Raw genomic sequence first — 21,711 nt, forward strand, 5'->3', positions numbered from 1 at the left:
TTGCCATTATACAATGACGCTATATGCTGGCTAAAGCCAGTACTGCATGAGGGTCCTATAGCAGAGAGGCCGGCAATATACAGTAAGAGAACCCCGACGGATGTCTTCTAACATCGGAGCTGCACAGCCTTAAATCATAATGTCTTCAGAGCTCAGACAGTGGATTGGAAAGGGTTAATTACTTAAAACGACTGTCGGCTAAACAACTGCAGGAGCGCTGACGTCACCGCTAAGTTGTTAGCGCTTCTGCAGAGTGTTTAGACAGGCAGATCACCGATGACTATCGCGGACGTCTTGTTGCCTTCTCGTATTCTATTTTTGAAGCGCTAAGCAAGGAGCGAGAAGTCAGTGTCCCAGCACATTTTTGTTGGTTTGAACAATTTTTGCGCAATAATCTTCTCGTATAAATGGCCCTAGTGTAAAGGTGGTTTCACACCCGTTTTCGGTGTCCTACTTACCTTCTCCATTCTGGGAGCAGGAAAGGAAATCTTTATTGCCAAACGGCTCCATCTTAGGACGGAACTGAACAGTGCTGAGCGGAGCCCATTGACTATATAATGGGGTCCGTTCACTTTCCACCCAACTGACCCTCTTTTACCCGGAAGAAAAACTGCTGCATCCAGCACTTTGTCTTCCGGTATCTTGTGCCAGATCTGTGCTGGAACCTCTGACTGCAGGTTCCAATGCAGATGTGGAATTGGCCTAACGAATTGGCCTTTACTGACCATGAATGAGGAAGTGTATGACCTTCTTCATAGGTTAATACAATAGAAATTATTGAGTCTCCATCATGGCGGGCCTCCAGTTGTCATTTAATGTTCTCATGGATCTCCATGTTTCACCATATATCATAACTAGTCTTCATTTTTCTTGAAATACGAAGACACTCTCTTTTTTTCTTCCTAAGCTTTTTCGATGGATCTACATGTTCCATTAGACAGTGTGATAAGTCTGCCTTTTAATGAGGTGGTATGACGATCGGTTTCTGTTTTCATCTAGGAAGAGGTTTTAGGATGACTAGATATTTTATTGGATCTTTCAATAGTTCTGAATAGATAAAAATTGATATTTCAAGAAGTAATAAAATATTGTCACATGTTATTCTTGATGCAGATTGATCACGAAGAGTATGGAGAAGCGTTATCCTTGGCGCAAGCATATGGACTGGACACTGACCTGGTTTATCAGAGGCAATGGAGGAAATCGGCTGTCAATATTGCTACAATTCAGGATTACTTGGTGAGTTTGGTTAAAGGGTTGTTCCACCATCAGATATCCTATTCATTGAATAACTGATAAAAAATGACCAATAGTTATTATTCAGTTGCTTTTCAGAGTCATGACATTTGCTTACTTAGTGCAGCATCAAATCAATGGAAGTAAAACCTATTACACTTGCAGCCCTGACCACCGGACGTTTGGCCTTGCCGCACTGACAGCGGGCCAGGTGATCGGCTGATCAGTGGGGATCTTGCGAGCCAGATTCCTGCCAGTCTGCTGTTGATTGCCCTATCCTAAGGATAGGTCATCCACTAGAAATTATTAGGATATTATCCTACTAGTGGTTCTGGTGGTGCAATGGGCTACACAGCTGTGCTACATGGCCGTCACACACAAAGCTTTGCTATATACATAGTTCGGCCCACACAACAGGGATCAGAAGCAGCACAGCATTGTAGAAGAAGGACCTGTGATGACGTCACTGTCATGCTCGGCCTCTGATCACATGTCGGTGACGCTCATCCCGAGTGAATGACTTACATGATCCGCCCCTGATCACATGATGGTGACATCATCAAAGGTCCTGCATCTTTTGTGTAGATTACGGGCAGACTACAAGCCCCCTGCCTCTTACTCTCAAGCTCAGTACTATGCAAAAATTCCAGCAACCTCATTGGTTCTGATTCACAATTCCGGCAACCTGATTGGTTGTTTGGATTGTCTGATTCAACCTGATTGGTTGTTAGGGCCGAGCTTGAGAGTAATATAGATATATGCACCCCCTGCGGCCTCAGTTGCTATGGAATACTAACGAACACCTAGCCAGAAGGCAGCCGTGTGCGTACAGGACCTGTAATAATGTCATGGTTATGTGATCAGGGGCGGAGCATGTAACTTCCTCAGTGGGGATAAAGGACCTTTGGCATCACCATCATATGATCAAGAGCGGAGCATGTAAGTCACTCACAAACCCTCTCATGCACGCACGGATGGACAGGTCGTCATTAGTAGTTTGATAGTACAAAGTGACATGGTGAAATGACCACATGGATCTCCACCAAGGAAGTCATTGTGTTAGTTGCTGAGCGCAGTGATCCTACTGGAATGCTCCACAATCTGTCAATTAGCAGATGAAGAGTAATATGAATTAGGTGGCTCAGTATGTTCCTTGCGAACACAGAATCTATTCATTATACTTCACTGAAGTGCATTCAGATTACAACAACTTCTTCATAATTATTTAAATAAGTTTTCCAATTGCGTTAAGGTCCATAATCACATTTGAGTACATGGAGACCTCTCCATTATTTCATTAGTTGGCACGTGAATCCCATTACAATTAAAAGGAAGAAGTTAGTTAGAGGCCTGCCATTATTATATCGTTTACTTTCAGGCTTGGACTACACAGCCACTGGTCCTGTGACATCATGGCGCATACAAGTCATGCAACCAGAGAATGTGTTTGACTGACCTACTGTTAGTTGCAGGATTATTTACGGCTGTCAGTTTTGTAATTTAAGATTTACAGCACCCATAGGGTCTGGAAAAAAAATCGCGGACATGTTGCAAGTCAGGCTCTGTGCACACTTCTGTCTGCTTGTTCTGTTCAGGGGCTCCGTCATATATGCTGGAAAAGGCAGTAAAGTTCTGAAACACCAGTGATGGTGAACCTTTTAGAGACAGAGTGCCCAAACAGCAACCCAAAATCCACTTATGTATCGCAAAGTGCCAACACGTCAGGGGGCGGGGCTTATCACAACGTATGATTTTACCCCAGTCATTCTAAAAAGGACAGGGCTGCTTCAAAAAAAAAAAAAGAGCGTGCAGATTTGGACTGCTTTTTGGATGCAGAAATACTGCAGAATGTCCTCAGCGGGAATTTCTGTGGAAAACTCAGCAGTATTTCCATATCCAAAAAGCAGTCAAAATCTGTACGCTGTCTATTTTGAAAAAGCCCTGCCCATTTCTGCCACATGTAAACATACTCCAGCGGTAACAGCGACCCTCCCCACAGCGTCCCCCAGCGGTAACAGCGACCCTCCCCACAGCGTCCCCCAGCGGTAACAGCGACCCTCCCCACAGCGTCCCCCAGCGGTAACAGCGACCCTCCCCACAGCGTCCCCCAGCGGTAACAGCGACCCTCCCCACAGCGTCCCCCAGCGGTAACAGCGACCCTCCCCACAGCGTCCCCCAGCGGTAACAGCGACCCTCCCCACAGCGGCCTAGCGACCCTCCCCACAGCGGCCTAGCGACCCTCCCCACAGCGGCCCAGCGACCCTCCCCACAGCGGCCCCCAGCGGCCTAGCGACCCTCCCCACCTCGGCCCACTGTATCATAGTGACACTCTCCCTTCCCCGAGACCCATATACTTACCCCCTCCTCCTAGTGGAAGCTCCGCTCCTCTTCTGCACGGCGTTGCTGCTGGCACCTTATTGGTTGCTTGGGTTGGCTGATTTATAAAACAACCAATCAGGTTTCTGGAATTGCTGATTAAGGCAGAAGTGGGGAAGAAAAAGTTAATATGACGCCGGGATCAGCGCACATAGCATTGGCGCTGAGGGAATGCCGGCAGGGAAGCCGCAGCCCCCGCCAGGATTTATAAGTGGTGAGCGCTCTCTTCCTGCATAAAAGTGAGACCTCACAGAGCTCCGTTGCTGGAAAAATAAAAATGTTGTGGGTCTCAGAATGTGACGATGCAGATTCAATATTTTTTTGTTTGTTTCATTGTGTTTTTATTGTGAAAAAGTCATTAAAAAAATCTACATAGACTTGGTATTGCGGTAATCATGCTGATCCAAATAAGAAAGTTATGTTTATTTTTACCGAATAGTGAATGCTGTAAAAACAACCCCCAAAACTGTGGCTGAATTTCTGCATGTTTTTTCCATCTCCCCTCAAAAAAATGTAATAAAACTTTTACAACACCTTACAGTGATCCCTCTTCCAGAGACCCCTGCGGTATGTGAAAATCCGCAAAGTAGCAGTGTTATATTTACACTAACGAACTGCCAAACAATCACAAAAGTGAACAAACAGACCAATGCTGCGATCAGTGAGCCAATCGGCGCCCAGGATACAGAACACATTTCATCAGCCAATAGTGTGCCGTGTACAATCTTGCATTTGCAAGTGCTAGTGGAGTATTGTATTTCCTGTATGTACCTCAAAATTCCGCAATATAGCGAAAACCTAAGCGAAAACAGAATTTTATATGGTCTATCTAAAATCCGCGATGCCCTGAACCATTGCAATCATTGAACCGTAATATAGCGAGGGATCACTGTATATGTACCCTAGAGTGCTGCCATTAAAATATATGACTCGTCCCAAAAACAAACCTCCTACGGCGATGCCACAAGTTATGGTTCTTGCAATGCAACAATGAAAATTGCTTGTTCCTTAAGGCACAAATAGATTCATCACTAAGGGGTTAATTTCATGGCTAAATACTATAGCTGTCCCAAAATGAGTGTTGAAAAGGGTTAAGGATGAGGAGCATTTCTGACCATTGAAAGTGTTCAATGGTAACGCAAGCAAATTTTGGCCTTGGGATGAACAAGATCAGTTTCTATGACTGTTCGCGCTGTGTGGCATGGTCTAATACAGGGGTCCCCAACTCCAGTCCTCAGGGACCACCAACAGGTCATGTTTTCAGGATATCCTATGGTAGGAACATCTGTGGCAATATCTGAGGCACTGACAATAATTGCATCATCTGTGCAATTCTGAGGAAATCCTGAAAACATGACCTGTTGGGGTCCCTGAGGACTGGAGTTGGGGAACACTGCTCTAATAGGTTGGGTAGAATGTTCTTCAGCATCGGAGGTTGGGTGCCAAAAGATAGCCACTTGATGCATTCCACTCATTTTGACTCATGTGTCTTTCAAATCCAGTCCTAAGATGCCCCTAATGGGGTATGATCTGGATATATTACATAGGACATGTAGGGCAATCCTCGATGTACCCACAAATTATATCACTTGTGCAATACCGAGGAAATCATGAAATTATGACCTTTTGGGGGGATCTTAAAGCAAACCTGTCAGGTGATTTCTACTGAGAGCAGGCTATGATGGAGGGAGAGAAGCTGAGCTCTGTGATGGAAAGGCTTATCTGACTTCCAACAGGAGTAAGAAGGGACTCTCACGGTCTGTCCTAGGGGACCTGTCAGGATTTACTTTGCTTTTTACGAACTTTGATATCCTGCTCCAAATCATATAAAGCTATACGAGAGAGCTCAGCTTCCATCATATGTTGTCCTCGGCTATGGCTACATAAATCACCCAACAGGTTTGCTGTAGATCAAGCCTCAGGGCCTACAAAGCTGGCCGAACCGCTTGTCTGACTATCTGAGCATTAATATGCATTGATAGTCTATGATGCTACATGCTGTTCCTACTGGCTAGTGCCACTCACACGGGTGATATTGGTCAATCAAAGTCTTAGATGCATCAGGTGGTCAAGGAGGCGATTGGGCCATGTTTGTTTTCCCAGGCCCAGGGGAGTTGCTTTAAAGGAACCCTCCAGTTCAAAACTACAATTTTAGTGTACGTTTCAAATGTACAATCAATATACCTGTTGTCCTCCTTAGCCTGTATGCAGCCTCCATCCCTCTGACTTGGTCCCTCATTCTACTGTCCACAGTATGTCCTCCACGGTCTTAGGCCTTAAGTCTATTTGCATGCACGGATACCACTGCTGATTTCCCACAGTGGTATCCACCCGTGCCCCCGGCTGTGGAGAGGAAAATAATGTTTCTTACCTCTCCGGGTCCAGCGTGGTTCTCCTCGGAGCCGGATGGATTTTCTTTCTTCAGCACGGTGGATGTGTCTGGGAGCGATGGGTGATGCGTCCGGCGCATGCACTGTGCCCTCTTTTTTTGTTTGTCTTTGAATCTCCTGCTTCCCTGTAGATCCGCGGCAGCTCCACAGTGACAGCTCCGGGTGTGCCGTGGCGAAAACAGCGCTCATTGACTTCAAAGGAAGCCCTTGCTGCGGGATCTGCAGAGAAATGGAGCATGCCGCGATCCTTTTTTTTCCATGCGTGCAACCTGCACGCCGGGAAAAAAAAAATCACATCTGCATGCTTTTACTTGCGCAGGGGGCCACGCTCGGATTTTATAATTAAAATCCGGATGTGGACATTGGGCCTTTGACTTCCCAGTCCTGGAGGAAAGTTTGAGATGCTGCCCTTTGATGGACCAGCTGCACCCAGAATTTATGTGACCCAGGTGGGATGGTCTATTTGAGGTCTGTAAAGACGGGGAGTGAGTCTAGACTCCTACAGCACTGTGCATGCACAAGCCTAAGACAGGGGTGACCATATTGTAGAGAGTCGAACCACAGTTAAGAGAACACAGAGAATGGACACCAAGGAGGGCATCCGGTATGTTAGCTATACATTTGATTTCTAAAGACAAATTTTAGTTGTGGACTGTAGAGTAGCTTCCAAGAGAACCGGTCATGTCCTCATGTCATCGTGGCTGATTGCATAGCTTCGCAGCTGCGGCCCCGATGACTCAACACGTTTTCTCTTTTGCCTCTACTCCCTCACATCCCCCCCAAAAGGCTGTTCTTCGTTTTAGTTCCCAGAGCTGTGAATGTGTCTGGTGGAAGGTCCTTGCTGCTCGCGGTCAATGGGTGAAGTTGGACTTGATTGACAGTAAGTGATGGGAAACGCCCATCTGACCCATTCACTCCAAAACCAAGAAGAGCTAGTATGAGGGAACGGGAGGGAGTAAAGGAAAAGGAAGATAGCGTTGGAGTCAGTAGGGCCGCGGCTTCAAAGCTATGCAGCTGATTCTGCTGACGTGGCATGTCTTTTTTAAGAGCTGCAGCCTGCTTGTCTTTTACATATTTCCAGCCTTCCTCTGCCAAAGCATATAGCCTGGCCAAGGGCAGTTGGGGCCACAACTCAAGATAGGTTCAAGTCCCAGCACCTATGGTCTATTTTGTGGATATGCCATACAAGTTGAGATGAGAATGCCCCTTTAAAAATTGAATAATGTGGCTGAAGCCTCATCTACACTTGGTAACCAATGGTCACCGATTTTTGCTAGTATAAGGGCAGCGTTACTGGCAAAATCTCTAAGCCATTGGTCACCGAGGGTGGCCAACATTACACCACATGGCACTACTGCAGCTAGTCTACACCCACATGCTCAGTGAAAACTTATAATTAGGGATAATTAGGCAATTAGCCTAATTAGTCTAATATGTGCTATTTCTGTGTGCAGTATGCTCAAAAATGGGACATGCTGTGATTTTTTTTTTAACGCAATCGAAATGCGTGCACAGACATCGCACGTGATTGAACCCATTGGAAACAACAATGCGTTTGAGAATAGGCCCTTAGCAACACACCAAAAATGTGACTTTATTCTCTGCACATGAAGGTCTATTGGACTCGGTAATCACGTTCTGATTAGTGTCGCTGAGTGGTAATTATGACAATTACTGCATGAGCTTGTTACTAATACCTTTATTCCTTGATTGTTCTGATAATCTCTTTGTATGGGTAATAGGCGGTTGTTAAGAAAGCTCTCATTATTTTGTTCTTCCCTTTGTGTGTCCTTTATTATGGAGGTTTGAACAACATCCAGGCGGTTTTGTTTTTTTTTTTTTTACTCCGCAGGTTTGACCTTGTGCAAAATTTAATTTGTGTAAATGTATTTTTCCTGGATGATTATATTTTTCCTATTTATTACAGACTAATAATGGGAATATAATTAGGTTCTACAAATCAGGAAGCAATAATAGGTCTATAAATTCCCTGCATACAAAATAGAGTAATGTAATGTATTAACCCTCGCAGCATCTTGGAACAGTGGTGGCTGAGGCGTATAGGCCCGGTATAATAATAGATAGCATTCATGTTCTTCATCCAGCACCACCGATGGCCCTTCCTTCTCAAGCATTGTCTGCTTGACCTGGGAGGCCATTGTTGGGCTGGCTAGGCTCTTGACACAACAGGGATATGACCATTCTTTTAGATAGGCTTAGCAGTTTAAACAAACTTTGCATAAATTAATAGTACAAGTGAATATGAGAGGTAAAGGTGGGGAGAGGGACTTTTTCTGCATTCATCCAGCTCCTCCCATCAAAGCTGTTCACTCATTCTGAAAAAACTGCTAAAATTGGTCTCTGTAGACAAGACAGACTGACAGATCTGATTGCATGCTGCTCATAGAAGTCTATGGAGGACAGAGAAGGAGCTGAATGAGGGAGAAGCAGAGAGATGCATACTGCTGCAGGTAGTAGTAAGTGATTTACTGCCAGGCAACTAATAGAATCCCATCTGTGCTGTTCAGTATTTTTCTATAATGTTCTTTATGCTGCTTCTGCTTCACTCTATACGAGAGATAGGGGAGCAGGATCTTCTCATGTCAATGTTTGTAGCGTATGGGAGGCAACATAGCAGCTAGTTTATACCCACGTGCTCAGGGAAAACCGAGAATTAAGGATGTATTCTGCATTTTTCATCAGCTTCCACAGGTTGCAAGTCATATAATGGCTAGAAATGTCGCTGCTCCTCCTTTACACACACAGCTGCTTATTCTGACAGTCATGTGAAAGTGTGCGGGTGCTTTACCGCTGTGTTGTGTTGCGGTTCAGGTATTTTATAGCAATCTGTAGCACTTTCTTGTGCTTTTGATGGAACCTGCCTGACCGCTTTTATAAAGCCTGGTTTAGACGGAACGATTATCACTCAAAAGATGTCTTTTAAGCGATAATCGTTGTGTGCATTTACAGCGCAAGGTGATTGCTCAAACGTTGAGCGATCACTTTGTGCTCCGAGCAGGGTATACAGAAGACAAGCGGGGCTGCTTGTCTTCTGCATCAAGCTCTTCTCTGGTCAGAGCGCCAGGCTGTTATATAGCTGAGCACTCTGAGCGGGGGATGCAGAACACAGCTGGAGCGCTGTGTTCTTCATACCCCGCCTGTCATCAGGGAGCGGAATACAGCGGAAACAATAGTATCAGCTGTATCCCGCTGTGAATCCCTGATAAGGCTCATCATTGTCTTTCAGCAGGCTGGAAGACGACGATGAGCGATGACATAACGAAAACTGCACGATGTCAGTGCAGTTACACAATGATTATCACTCAAAAGACGTCTTTGAGCAATTTTTGAGCGAAAATCGTTGTCTAAATCGGCTTTAAGTTAATGTGATCCTTCAGAAATTTAATCAGATCTGTTGGGAAAAAAAAGGTCCGTCGTGGCGGTCATGGCTCCATTGTGAAAGAAGCTCCGACAGTAGTGGGAATGGAGTAAAATACAGATGGCTCTACCGCTGACAGTGCAGCTCATGACTTTTATCTCCTCCTGAACAGAAGTGATCACTGCTTGTTACAAGACGTATGCCACCTTGTGTGGTCCCAGTAATGTCTGCTGGTTCATGCCTGATGTCATGTTGGGCAAACTGTACTTACCTAGTAGCGTTTCTCACATTGTGCAGGGCGCCAAATTCAATGATATCAGGCTGAAGAGTAGCAGACAAGACCTCTTCTTAAAGCGGTTTTGTCGCTCTATACTGTTGATGACCTATCCTCATGATAGGTCATCAGTAGCGGATTGGTGGGGATCCGCCATTTGAGATTCTTGGCGATCAGGTGATCATCCAGCCCACCTCGGTGCAGCGGAATGAGACTGTACCTCTGCATCGGTGGTCAGGGCCAGAAGTGTAAGAGAATGTTTTACTCCCATTGAAATCAATGGGAGCAAAGCTGTTCATTACGGCCCTGGCCCTGACCACTGATGTCAAGCAGGTCAGGGCCGGAGGTGCAACAGAATGCCATCAATGCGGACGTCCAGCATTTTCTGATTTTTTTTTTTTAAATTTTTTTTTTGTGCAAAGAAAGAAATATTTATCAGATTAAAAAAAAAAAGTGTAGATATAGATAGATAATCAATTTATATTTGTGGATAATGTAAAAAATATATATCATTTTTTTAATTCCAGAGCAAAATAAAAAAGAGGTCTTGGGTCCTGCATGAATGTCTGGAGAGAGTCCCCGAGAACGTGGATGCTGCCAAGGAACTGCTCATGTTCGGCCTGAAGGGAACCGACCTGGAGGCACTTGTGTCCATAGGCAATGGAGAGGATGGAGGAAGGTGCGTTGTGTTACACGCCATGTATGAAAACACTGGTTATTTGATATACTATAGACGTAATGTTTTTTAGTGTGTGAGCTGCGGGCAAAGCTCTTGTAAGTCAGAAGCGGTGTCGTGTCTCCTTAAGGAGAGCACCCAAGAAGTATGTGGGGGACAACTAAGGGGTGAGTGGATTAGGGGATGGTATAGTCTCTCCCCAAGGAGAGCACCCAGAAGGGGTGTGGGGACACCTAGAAGGTGAGTAAGGAGACTTATTAGGTAATGCTAGCTCCTCTGGGAAATTTATGCAAATCAGAAAGATGGAAAAATACCTCTACATCGCCATCTACTGGATGGCAGCATTCCTTCAATTCAAAGTGACATTATAACAGGTCCTCAATGATTGGGAATAGAGATGAGCGAGCATACTGGTTAAGGGACAATACTCAAGCGAGTATCGTCCTTTTCGAGTACCTGCCTGCTCGTCAGAAAAGATTCGGGTACCGGCGAGGGAGAGGGGTGTGGGGGGCAGGGGGGGGGGGGGGGGGAGATCTCTTTCTCTATCTCTCCCCTGCTCACTCTCACAACCCACCGCTCACCTCTGCCAGCACCCGAATCTTTTCTGACAAGCAGGCAGGTACTCGAAAAGGACGATAATCGCTCGAGTATTGTCCCTTAACGAGTATGCTCTCTCATCTCTAATTGGGAATATTAAACCAAGCCAGAGACCATGCATAGAGAGACTGTTCGGGGTGTTTGCCCCTCATCAGTATGCAGTAAACACCCCGAAACAGTCTGTCTATGCATGGTTTCTGGCTTGGTTTAATATCCCCAATCATTGTGGACTTTTTTAATGAGGTCCCTTTGAATTGAAAGAATGCTGCCATCCAATAGATGGCGCTGTAGAGGTATTGTTCCATCTTTCGGATTTGCAAGCTCTTGTAAGCAATGTCACGCGATGTCTCCGGATCGCGGGGGCCAGCGGTGTCTCTTCCCCATTTGCATATTCCTGTACAAACGGCGGCGGTTCGCTGGTGAATCCTATCTTCTGATTAATCATCTCGAGCCCAGTGAAGTGCCTTATTCCTTAACATGTTAATGCATGCGTAAATTCATTTACCAATCTTCAATCTCGCCCATTCTAATTATCCTTTTCCTATCTGATGGTTATGGTAATTAGCATACTTCAGTAAAATGTTGTGTAATAATACGCTGTCTCTTGAGCGCTTTGATTCGGAGCAATGTATTATCATTACAGTGGGCACTCTCCCAACATCATCGGCGCAGCTCCGCCGCTCCCCTGTTGCTTTTTGATAACCACTTAAAGTGTGGGTTTTAATGCATAATATATGCAGCTGCTCTTCAGTGGAAATAGCCGGTGTCTAAGTGGAGAAGCCAACTGCTATTTCTCCACCAGGCATTCGGCTCCAAGAAACACACTTTTTATGCTTTTATAGGTTCGGGGTTTGAAGGCTGAAATGATGCGCTTGTTTCTAAATTGGAGAGACTTGGGCGCCGGCTTCCATACCGTCTTCCCATTTATTTATTACATAGTTCTGCACAAAGTGTGGTTTTAACTTTTTTACTTTTTTTTTCACTTTTTCTCAAAGTTCAACGGCTCCCAAGAAAGAGCTTGTACGAGCGTGGATTAGCCTTTCCATGTAGCACAGTTAATAAAGAACCTGTCTGCTTTCCCTGACGCCTCTGTTTTACTTACTGAAGTTGTCCAAGAGTTCAAAAAGCAAAAAATAAGCAATAAATGGACTTTTAGAAGAATACTGTTTTTTATTTTTAAACTCTTTGAGGATATGGCCTACTTTGGTACTTAACCTCTTAAGGACCAGGCTGTTTTGTACCTATAGTACCAGACCCTTTTTATGGATTTTACCCATGTGGTCGTTTTTTACATTCAGCTACAAAAATTATTTTTGCTTTGTTTCTTTTTTTTCCCCATGACATGCAGGGCTATTTTTTTTATATCTTTTTAACAGACTTTCTTTTCCATTTTTATGTTAATTTTTTTATTTTTTTTTTAGTTTTATTAGGGGTAAAAAGCTGGAAAAAAACGATTTTTCTAAACATTTAGTTTTTAAAAAAATGTATATATTTACTCTAACATACTTACATGCGCATTGTGAATAAAAATTTTTTTAATTCCCCACTCTGTTCAAAGCCGGAATGCGTATGACAATGCTGCCCATACGGATTGTATAGTGTATGGACAGTGTATCATACGTTGCCCTTACAAGGGTATAGGACTCGCGCTGCGAACTTACGCAGACAAATAGAGCATGCTGTGATTTATTTCTCTTGCGTATCGATACGCAGTGTCCACACAGCCGTGTTCATGGATCACTGAAAGTCCATTGAGCATCATTGACTCCATTCATTGTGTATCACATGTGCGTTGTGCCACTGTAGAGCCGTTGGTGACCCAGGCTATCGCCACATATGGCAGTGAAATTGTACTGTACATGACAATGTGTGTCACACATGCTATAGTGCCCAGTCCACCTGTGTTTTGTTTTATTTTTTTTCTGTGCCATTGTAATGTAATTGCTATCATAGACTGGTAGAGTTGGAAGGGACCTCCAGGGTCATCGGATCCAACACCCTGCTCAGTGCAGGATTTACTAAATCATCCCAGACAGATGTCTGTCCAGCCTCTGTTTGAAGACTTCCATTGAAGAAGAACTCACCACCTCCCGCGGTAACCTGCTCCACTCATTGATCACCCTAACTGCCAGAAAGTTTTTGTCCTCTCTCTGTGATGCAGCAGACCCCGGCGCTGCCGCCACAACACAGCGAGGAGTGTGGCAGTGGAGCTGCAGCGCACTACTGTAATCAATGCTTGAGATGTCATTATCTTTTTGTCCTAGAGTAGCACCCAGTAAGCTGGGAACACCTACTTGATGGGGAAAAAATTACCTACCTACTGGGTCATCTACTTAATGGAGGGAAATTACGTACCTACCCGGGGCATTCTGGGGGGATATAGATTACCTACTGGGGGCAGCTAATTAATGGAGCACAATTACATACCTACTAGGAGCACCTACTAATGGTGGGAAATTACCTACCTACTGGGGGCACCTACTTATTGGGGGGAAATTACCAACTTACTGTGGGCACCTACTTATTTGAGGGAAATTATCTACCTACAGGGGGCATTCTGGGGGGGGGGGGGGAGGAAATTGCCCACCTATTGGGGCAGCTACTTAATGGGGCGAAATTACCTACCTAGTAGGGGCACCTACTTAATGGCGAAATTGCCTACCTACTGTGGGAACTTACTTAATGGAGGGAAATTGACTATCTACTGGGTCACCTATTTAATGAGGAAAACTACTTACTTGCTGGGGCACCTACTTAATGCGTGGGAAATTACCTACGTACTGGGGGCACCTACCTAATGGGGGAATATTACCTACCTTCCTAGGATGATTTAGTGAATCCTGCACTGAGCAGGGGGTTGGACCAGATGACCCTGGATGTCCCTTCCGACTCTACTATTCTTCGATACCTACTAGGGACACCTACTTAATAGGGGGAAATTACCTACCTACTGGGGGCATTCTGGGGGGGGGGGGGGAGAATTGCCTACCTATTGGGGCAGCAGCTTAATGGGGGAAACAACCTACCTGCTGGGGCACATACTTAATGCATGGGAAATAACCTACGTACTGGGGGGGACCTACTCAATGCATCGGAAATTACTTACCTGCTGGAACACATACTTAATGCATGGGAAATAACCTACGTACTGGGGGGGCACCTACTTGAGAGGGGAGTAATTGCCTTCTACTATGGCACCTACCTATATGTTCAGTCTTACAGTTGCGTCCAAATGGCCAGTGGCAATTGCAAGACCACATAAATGCAACCACCCCTCAACATCTGGCTTACTGTAACTGTTATAGGCCTCATGTCCACAGGGAAATTATATTTATCAAATCCACAAAGTTCTCCAATTCATGAAATCCGCATCCCATAGGAAAGCATTGACCATCCGCGGTTAATTAAATAGCCGTGGATGGTATTTTAAGTGATTTGCGGATTTCACGCGCGGGGAAAAGAAAAAAAAAAAGCGGCATGCTCCATTTTAACGCGAATCATGCACGGCTTATTGTCCTTTATCTTAATGGATCTCCCGCATGCAAAAAAGACAATTCAAAGTGCATCCGCTGCGGAAATCTGCAGCAAACTGCGCTGGCCATATTTTTCCTGTGGACATGAGGCCTTAAGTAGTAGTTGGATTTACAGTGTCCACACAGCGGTATACAAGGATCAGTGACAACCCATTGAGTATCATTGACTCCATTCATTGTGTATCACGTGTGCATTGTACCACTGTAGAGCCGTTGGTGACCCGACCTATCACCACATATGGCAGCGAAATTGTACTGTACATGACAATGTGTGTCACGCATGCTATCCTGTGCAGTCCACCTGTTTTTTTTGTTTTTTTTTTGTTTATATTTCCCGTGCCATTGTAATATAACTGCTATGGGCGGTATCGATTACGCACCCATAGAGAACAATGGGCTATCTTGTGCGTAATAACGGCACAAAATAAAACATGCCGTGTTCTTTTTTTTTTTTTGCTCATGTATTACGCACCAACGTGCTATGTATTTGATTTCTTGCAAATTACCGTGTATGCTAAATACGCAGTAATCCTACGCTCATGTGAGCCTAAGACTGTACATCCAATACAGGTTAAAGTAGGATGTAAGTAAAATTTCAACTTTCTTTTTGGAACACTCTTTTTTGAGTCACTTAAAGGGGTTGTCCCGAGGCAGCAAGTGGGTCTATACACTTCTGTATGGCCATAATAATGCACTTTGTAATATACATTGTGCATTAATTATGAGCCATACAGAAGTTATAAAAAGTTTTATACTTACCTGCTCCGTTGCTGGCGTCCTCGTTCCCATGGAGCCGACTAATTTTTGGCCTCCGATGGCCAAATTAGCCGCGCTTGCGCAGTCCGGGTCTTCAGCAGTCTTCTATGGAGCCGCTCGTGCCAGAGAGCGGCTCCGTGTAGCTCCGCCCCGTCACGTGCCGATTCCAGCCAATCAGGAGGCTGGAATCGGCAGTGGACCGCACAGAAGAGCTGCGGTCCACGAAGGCAGAGGATCCCGGCGGCCATCTTCAGCAGGTGAGTATGAAGACGCCGGACCGCCGGGATTCAGGTAAGCGCTGTGCGGGTGGTTTTTTTAACCCCTGCATCGGGGTTGTCTCGCGCCGAACGGGGGGGGGGTTTAAAAAAAAAAAAAACCCGTTTCGGCGCGGGACATCTCCTTTAATACTCTGAAGAGAAAGCAGAAAACAAATTGATTAATTAAAAAGCGGGGGGGGGGGGGGGGGGAGAAGGAATGTGTGCGTTAAGTCCAGTTGTGGAATATTGGGCGGCAGCAACCACTTTCATCATGGTCGCTTTGTAGGCAGAAATCCAGGCAAAAGACAAATGCCATGATCTATATAGAGAGCAAATTCTTTTTTTATTAGAATAGCAATAAGCAACATTAAAAATGACCGGCTCTTTAATAAATGACACAATGATCACAGTGACTCTCAGGTCAGGCCGATGGAGACCACAGAATATGCTGAGCTCATTCTGACCACCGATGTCCTGAGATGAGAGCCGCTGGACCCACAGATGCAGAGGAAGGCAACCTCTCCCCCCCCCCCCCCTTTCCGGAAAGTTCTACCTCAGGGGGGAAAAAAAAAATCCTTCCTGACCCCAGATGTGGCAATTGGCTATCACCCTGGATCCAATCTGTCCTGCTGCACATTGCTTTACTGTGTTATGTAATTCTAGGCTTGGGAGGCCGAATCCCCGAGGCCCCACAACCTTCTTCTGGCCAATGATTCGCCAAAAAAATAGCTCAACACCTTAAGGACATGGCCTTTCTTGGGCATAAGTACGCAACGATTTTACCCCTTTGGGTGATTTGTCCCAGAATGACCCACCTGGAAATGTATGAATGGACTGACAAATGACTGTTACCACACTGCTGTTGTAGTGTGTGCCTGCACATTCTGACCATGTCTAATCAGCACTGACCGTATCCGTGTGTGGGGACCCACCTTACTAACAGGGGAAATGGTAATTAATGATTTTTGTCCTAAATGTCCAGAGAACCGCAGTCTGAATGTCCATTTCGCCCAAGCTCTTGCAGCTGCATATCCTGGATACATAGTGTTTCCAAGATGCACGAATATCCAGGTCAGGTTCCTAAACTTTTGCAGTGCCTTACAGTATAGGGCATACAGTATATGATGATATGTCTAATGTGCTTGAACTCCCTTTAATCAATCTTGCTTGTTTCTTATCTCTACACGTTGGGCAGGTTTATCTTACCTGGGGACGTAGACATTGATGATGTCCCATACGAAGACTTCTTGACACCAGAAGAGGAAGCGGCAAGCCGAAAAGAGAGAGAAGTCCAGAGACGTAAAAATTTGCTGCAGAGGGTGGACTTTGACAGGTGAGTGAGCTTTTTGTTTATTAATTCATGTGTTTAAAACCATCAGATAGTATGCTCATTAGGCTTGTTGCTTATGATAATCCTTCTGTGAAGATTATGGATGAATGATCTGTATGCAAGGCAGGACGAGGGCTAGACGACCACCTAGGCCACTGTCTTGTAACTGGAGATTGAGGCATAATTCTGTTTGTTTGAAAAAATAATTCTTGCAACACTTCGCTTTCTATACAACAAGCATCTCTGTCAGTGATGGATGTGCTCATTGTAACTGAAGACCCTGGGAGCAGTGAGCATTTGTATTGCTCACCGATCCTCTGCTCCAGGCGCTGGCACTACGCTGAGTTTGAACACCGCCCACGTCAGGACATAGTGTGCATTGACGTCAAGTCGTGGCATTGTGCCTGCAGCAGAAAATAACCTAGAAGAGTGGAGATGTTTCAGCAGCAAACTCTGCAATTTTCGGGAGAAATCACCAAAATGGTCTGGGCTAAATGGAGAAGAAAAGTAAAGTCAGTCCCTAGATTAAATCCATCCTATGCTTGCATCAGCTTCTATTAAGACACCAGAAGAGGTGTCTTGCATCAGCTTCTATTAAGATGTTTTTAAATCTCTTCCATTAGGGAGTACGTTGGCTTCTAATAGATTCTAGAGGTTTGTCCGTTTCCCAATCTGCCTACTTCACCGAATCACCCTGTCCCAGCCCTGTCTATATGACCAGTTCAATCTAATAGTCAGTTTACAGCTTTGCTTGTTTGCTGTTTTCTAAAACTGTAGTCAAGGATTAGCAGAGCACAATACCAAATTTTTAATAACAAGGATTACCTGGCCCCTTGGGACGGGTTTACCTAAGACAACGTTCGTCGCTACAGCACAGTGCTAGTATATGAACGACTATTGCTTGTTTGCTCTTAGGATACTTTCACACCGGTGAACTATCACTCAAACAAGCAAATTTAGCAACAGTTGTCCCATGTAAATGCAGGACCCGACGGGGTACTGAATGAGAATTCGCCTATTAGTCGTATTCTTTCAGCTCGCTGAAACAAAATGACTGACTAGTGAGCGACTTCTTGGCCCAGTGTAAATAGTTCACAGAGAATGGAGGTGGACGGCCGGAAGAGATCACTTGTGCGCTCCGCCTACATTCACTAAATGACTATCGCTCCTGTGTGAAAGCAGGCGTCTCTGGTAAAAGTATCCTTAAGGTGCCCTTGCAGGGTGCAACTATTGCTATTAAGGTAAATGTAAAGTCCCCTGGTGCAAACCCAGAGTCCTGACTAACTCCTAGGGTGACGTCATATAGTGGCGTTCTCTTGGCAGACTGTTTTTGCGGGGTGCTTTGTCATTGCCTTCCCCAGTCATCTTTACCTCCCAGCAAGCTTATTATCCCTGACTCAAGCAGGGATTGAACCTGCGTTGAAGTCGTGAGCGAGAGCTTAGGACTGCCTTCTGCTGCCGTAACACTCTGCGCCACACGAGGCTCTATGTACACGAGAATGACAGTCGTTCAGAGTGTGTAAACGGGTTGCTTACTAGTCGTTCAGTGAGATGAAATGCAACGATTAGCGACAACTGAGCGACTTCTCTCTCAGTGCCCATGTGTTCACTGGCCAAAAGTCGCCAAAAATCGCTCATTTGAGCAATTATTTAGGCAACTATTGACTCGTGTAAAGCTACCATTGCACAGAATAATTGTTGACCTGTTATGGAAGCGCACACCTACCTGCAATGTGCTGACTAGTCACTGAAAGGGAAACATTTGCCAGTCTACACCAGATGATAATTAGTCAAGCCTAGACTATGTTTAGGTAAGCTAAAGTGAAGTGACTAGCAGCCGGTGAACGAATTCTCTCCCATCACCCTGACGGTGACTGTGATCGCTCTATCACTCACATTCACACAACCAATAGTTGTCCCATGTACAGCCACCCGTAGGGACTGCTCATCAAGTTTGTCATAGTTGGCCATGTGTGACTTTATGATGGGCATCACTCAACATCTCGCGCCTCTTATTTCTAAAGCACTGTAATTGTTCAATTAACATAATTTACATAAAAAAACAGTGTTTGATGTATTCATTAGAGATGAGCGAGCGTACTCGGAAAAGCACTACTCGCTTCAGTAATTTGCTTTATCCGAGTATCGCTGTGCTCATCCCTGAAGATTTGGGTGCCGGCACGGAGCGGGGAGCTGCAGGGGAGAGCGGGGAGGAACGGAGGTAAGATCTTTCTCTCCCTCTCTCCCGCCCGCTCTCCCCTGCTCCCCGCTGCGACTCACCTGTCAGCCGCAGCAGCACCCGAATCTTCAGGGACGAGCACAGCGATATTTGGATAAAGCACATTACTCGAGCGAATAGTGCTTTTCCGAGTACGCTCGCTCATCTCTAGTATTCATATCTACATTTTCCTTTACCGAGGTTTTATGTAGATCAGTAAACTTGTTCCTGGCCGTAGGGGGGAGTTACGAGTTCTGCTTCGTCTTCCAGGTTTGCAGAAGTTTTCTCTGACCACTAAAACGTTTCTCATGTACACACCGTGGCGCGTGGCGCTGGTAAAACCGGTGGCTGTCCGCTGTGAAATGCTTCCGACACCCTGACAATTGATCGTATCTATGTAGTGACGTCTTATGTCTTCATTGTTATCACAGCTTAACACTTGAGCAGAAGGAGCTCTGCCGCTGTAGGCTCAAGTTATTGACCTACCTAGATCGCCTGTCAACATATGAGGTAAGTAACTGCGCTCTATATAGACCTTATGTAGTGAGTATAAAGCAGTCGGCCTACCCCACATAACACATCACCCTGCAGTATAGACTGTTGGGATGGCCCTCATATTGATGAGACTACAATACCTTTAGAGTATCCCCTACATTAAGTGCCTTCACTGTCCACTAAGTATATATAGGCCTTCACAGAATTTACCTATTAAAATATGAGCTCACATGACAGACACAGGTTAACACGTAATCTATAGGGAGAACGTGTATAAACAGACAAACATATACATAATTCTCATTTGACCACACTGTAACAGACAGGATTTGAAGTGGGTCGAGAGATGTGTCCCAAATGGCAATGCCAGATTGGGGTAAGTAGAACCTCACTTCCTAGATAATCCTATGGTTTAGAAATAGTATAAAAGGCCTGTACACTAAAGATTCAGTATAACTTGTGTTTTATTCTTTTATATCTCTGCTCTTTCTGAGCTGAACAGTCCAGTGGGCGGTCATACTCTATGTACAGTCAGCTGTCAATCACTGATAGCTCCGCCCATTGGACTGTTCAGCTCAGAAAGACCAGAGATATAAATGAATAGAACACAAGTTATACTGAATATTTCCCCATAAAACTACATATAAATCTGCTCAGCTCGTCCGGCTCTATAACATGCTGCCTGCAGTTTGGAGAGTGTATTCAAGCTGACAGACTCCATTTTAAAGGAAATGTGTCACCAGAAAACAACCTAAGCTGTAATAAAAAAAATGCCGGTTTCGTTCTGGCCACAGAAGCTCCTAATAGTTTATCCTTTCCTGTTTTGTAGCGATCACCCCTTTTATTTCATTATGATTGCAGGCAGAAGTATACTGAAGGTGACACCTACATATAGATACACAATTTACAATAGATGATGTCACAGCTCACCTCCTCCCCCTCCCTACACAATGATATCTGCATATGTAAGAGAACATGCCCACAACACTCTACCATAGGGGTCAACGAAGAACTCCAAAATACATTTTCTTATGGTCCTTGTGTCTGCTGTAAAGCATGTCCAAGTACTGACTATAGGGAAGATTGCCGTCCCCATAGTCAGGTAGAATATGAAATCTACAATCTGAAAATAAAAGCGGATTATAAAAAAGATTAGACATCGTTGTGTGATATTAATTAAAAAAGAGATGATACATTCCCTTTAAGGCATACAAATTACCCTTGTTAAGGCAGTGAGGGCATGCATTGTGCATTATAGGAATCTAGCATCCCATTCTCCACAAGGTTAGGCTGGGTTCACACTAGCGTCATCACTTTCTGTTGTTTGGCTCTGTTCTAATAGCCACAGAAAAAAACGGAAGAACTTCATCCGGCATCTACTGGAGGCAAACAGGCCCATTGACTATAATGAGGCCGTCCAGCTTCAGGCATGCCCTCTGGACACAATGGTACAGCATACTGTGCTAGTTTGCCTGGCATTCTGTGCTGATCTATGCTGGAAACGCCAAGTGTAGATGTGCACATAACTTTAAAGGGGTTGTACCAAGATTACAAGTTATTCCCTATCCACAGAATCGGGGGATAACTTGCTGATCAGCGAGGGTCTCACCACTGAGACTTCCACAGATCTCAGGATTCGCATGCCCAGTGTCCCACTCTGCCTGGCACTGCGGGGGTCGTTTCGCTTCTATCCCCGCAGTGACGTCAGCATGAGCAAGGTCCTGGCCAAGCATGCACGATTGGCACTTCATTCAGTCTTCTCCTCACTGTGGGACGGGGTGCAGTAACTTCTCAGTGAGGAGGATGGGTTACACTGGAGCCCCCTTTCTCCAGATTGGTGGGGGTCTTAGAGGTGAGAAACCCCTACCAATCAGCATGCTTTTCCCTATCCTGCAGATAGGGGATAACTTGTAATCTTGGTACAACCCTTTTAGTCAATTGACGAATAGAAAAAATGGATGACCTAACGTGACCATCCAGTGCCCTGGGACTGGAGGAGGTATATTACCTGTAGTTGATTCCGTTGGCAATCGTTCAGTTCTGCTGGTTCGGGGGTCCCTTTTTCAGGCAGTCGAGATAGTCACCCCCATCCTTAGACTACCTAATGGTTCATAGTGCATTATGCGCTAGACCTGCTTCATGATTGGCTAGTGCTGCTCCTGTGATCAGCATTGGCCAATCACACAGCAAGTAC

General features: G+C 45.1%; 1 protein-coding gene across 1 annotated transcript in view; it reads left to right on the plus strand.

The window, feature by feature from the left end:
• The window catches only part of NBAS (NBAS subunit of NRZ tethering complex), a 616,392-nt gene that overhangs the window by 109,249 nt on the left and 485,432 nt on the right, over positions 1-21,711 (plus strand). The window contains exons 16-19 of the mRNA XM_066597064.1: positions 1,114-1,239; positions 10,183-10,334; positions 16,670-16,807; positions 19,454-19,532. Coding sequence (XP_066453161.1) covers positions 1,114-1,239; positions 10,183-10,334; positions 16,670-16,807; positions 19,454-19,532 — 495 coding nt within the window. The remainder of the gene's footprint in view (positions 1-1,113; positions 1,240-10,182; positions 10,335-16,669; positions 16,808-19,453; positions 19,533-21,711) is intronic.

Source organism: Eleutherodactylus coqui, chromosome 1 (assembly GCF_035609145.1).
Source record: "Eleutherodactylus coqui strain aEleCoq1 chromosome 1, aEleCoq1.hap1, whole genome shotgun sequence".
In the NCBI taxonomy this organism is placed as follows: Eukaryota; Metazoa; Chordata; class Amphibia; order Anura; family Eleutherodactylidae; genus Eleutherodactylus; species Eleutherodactylus coqui.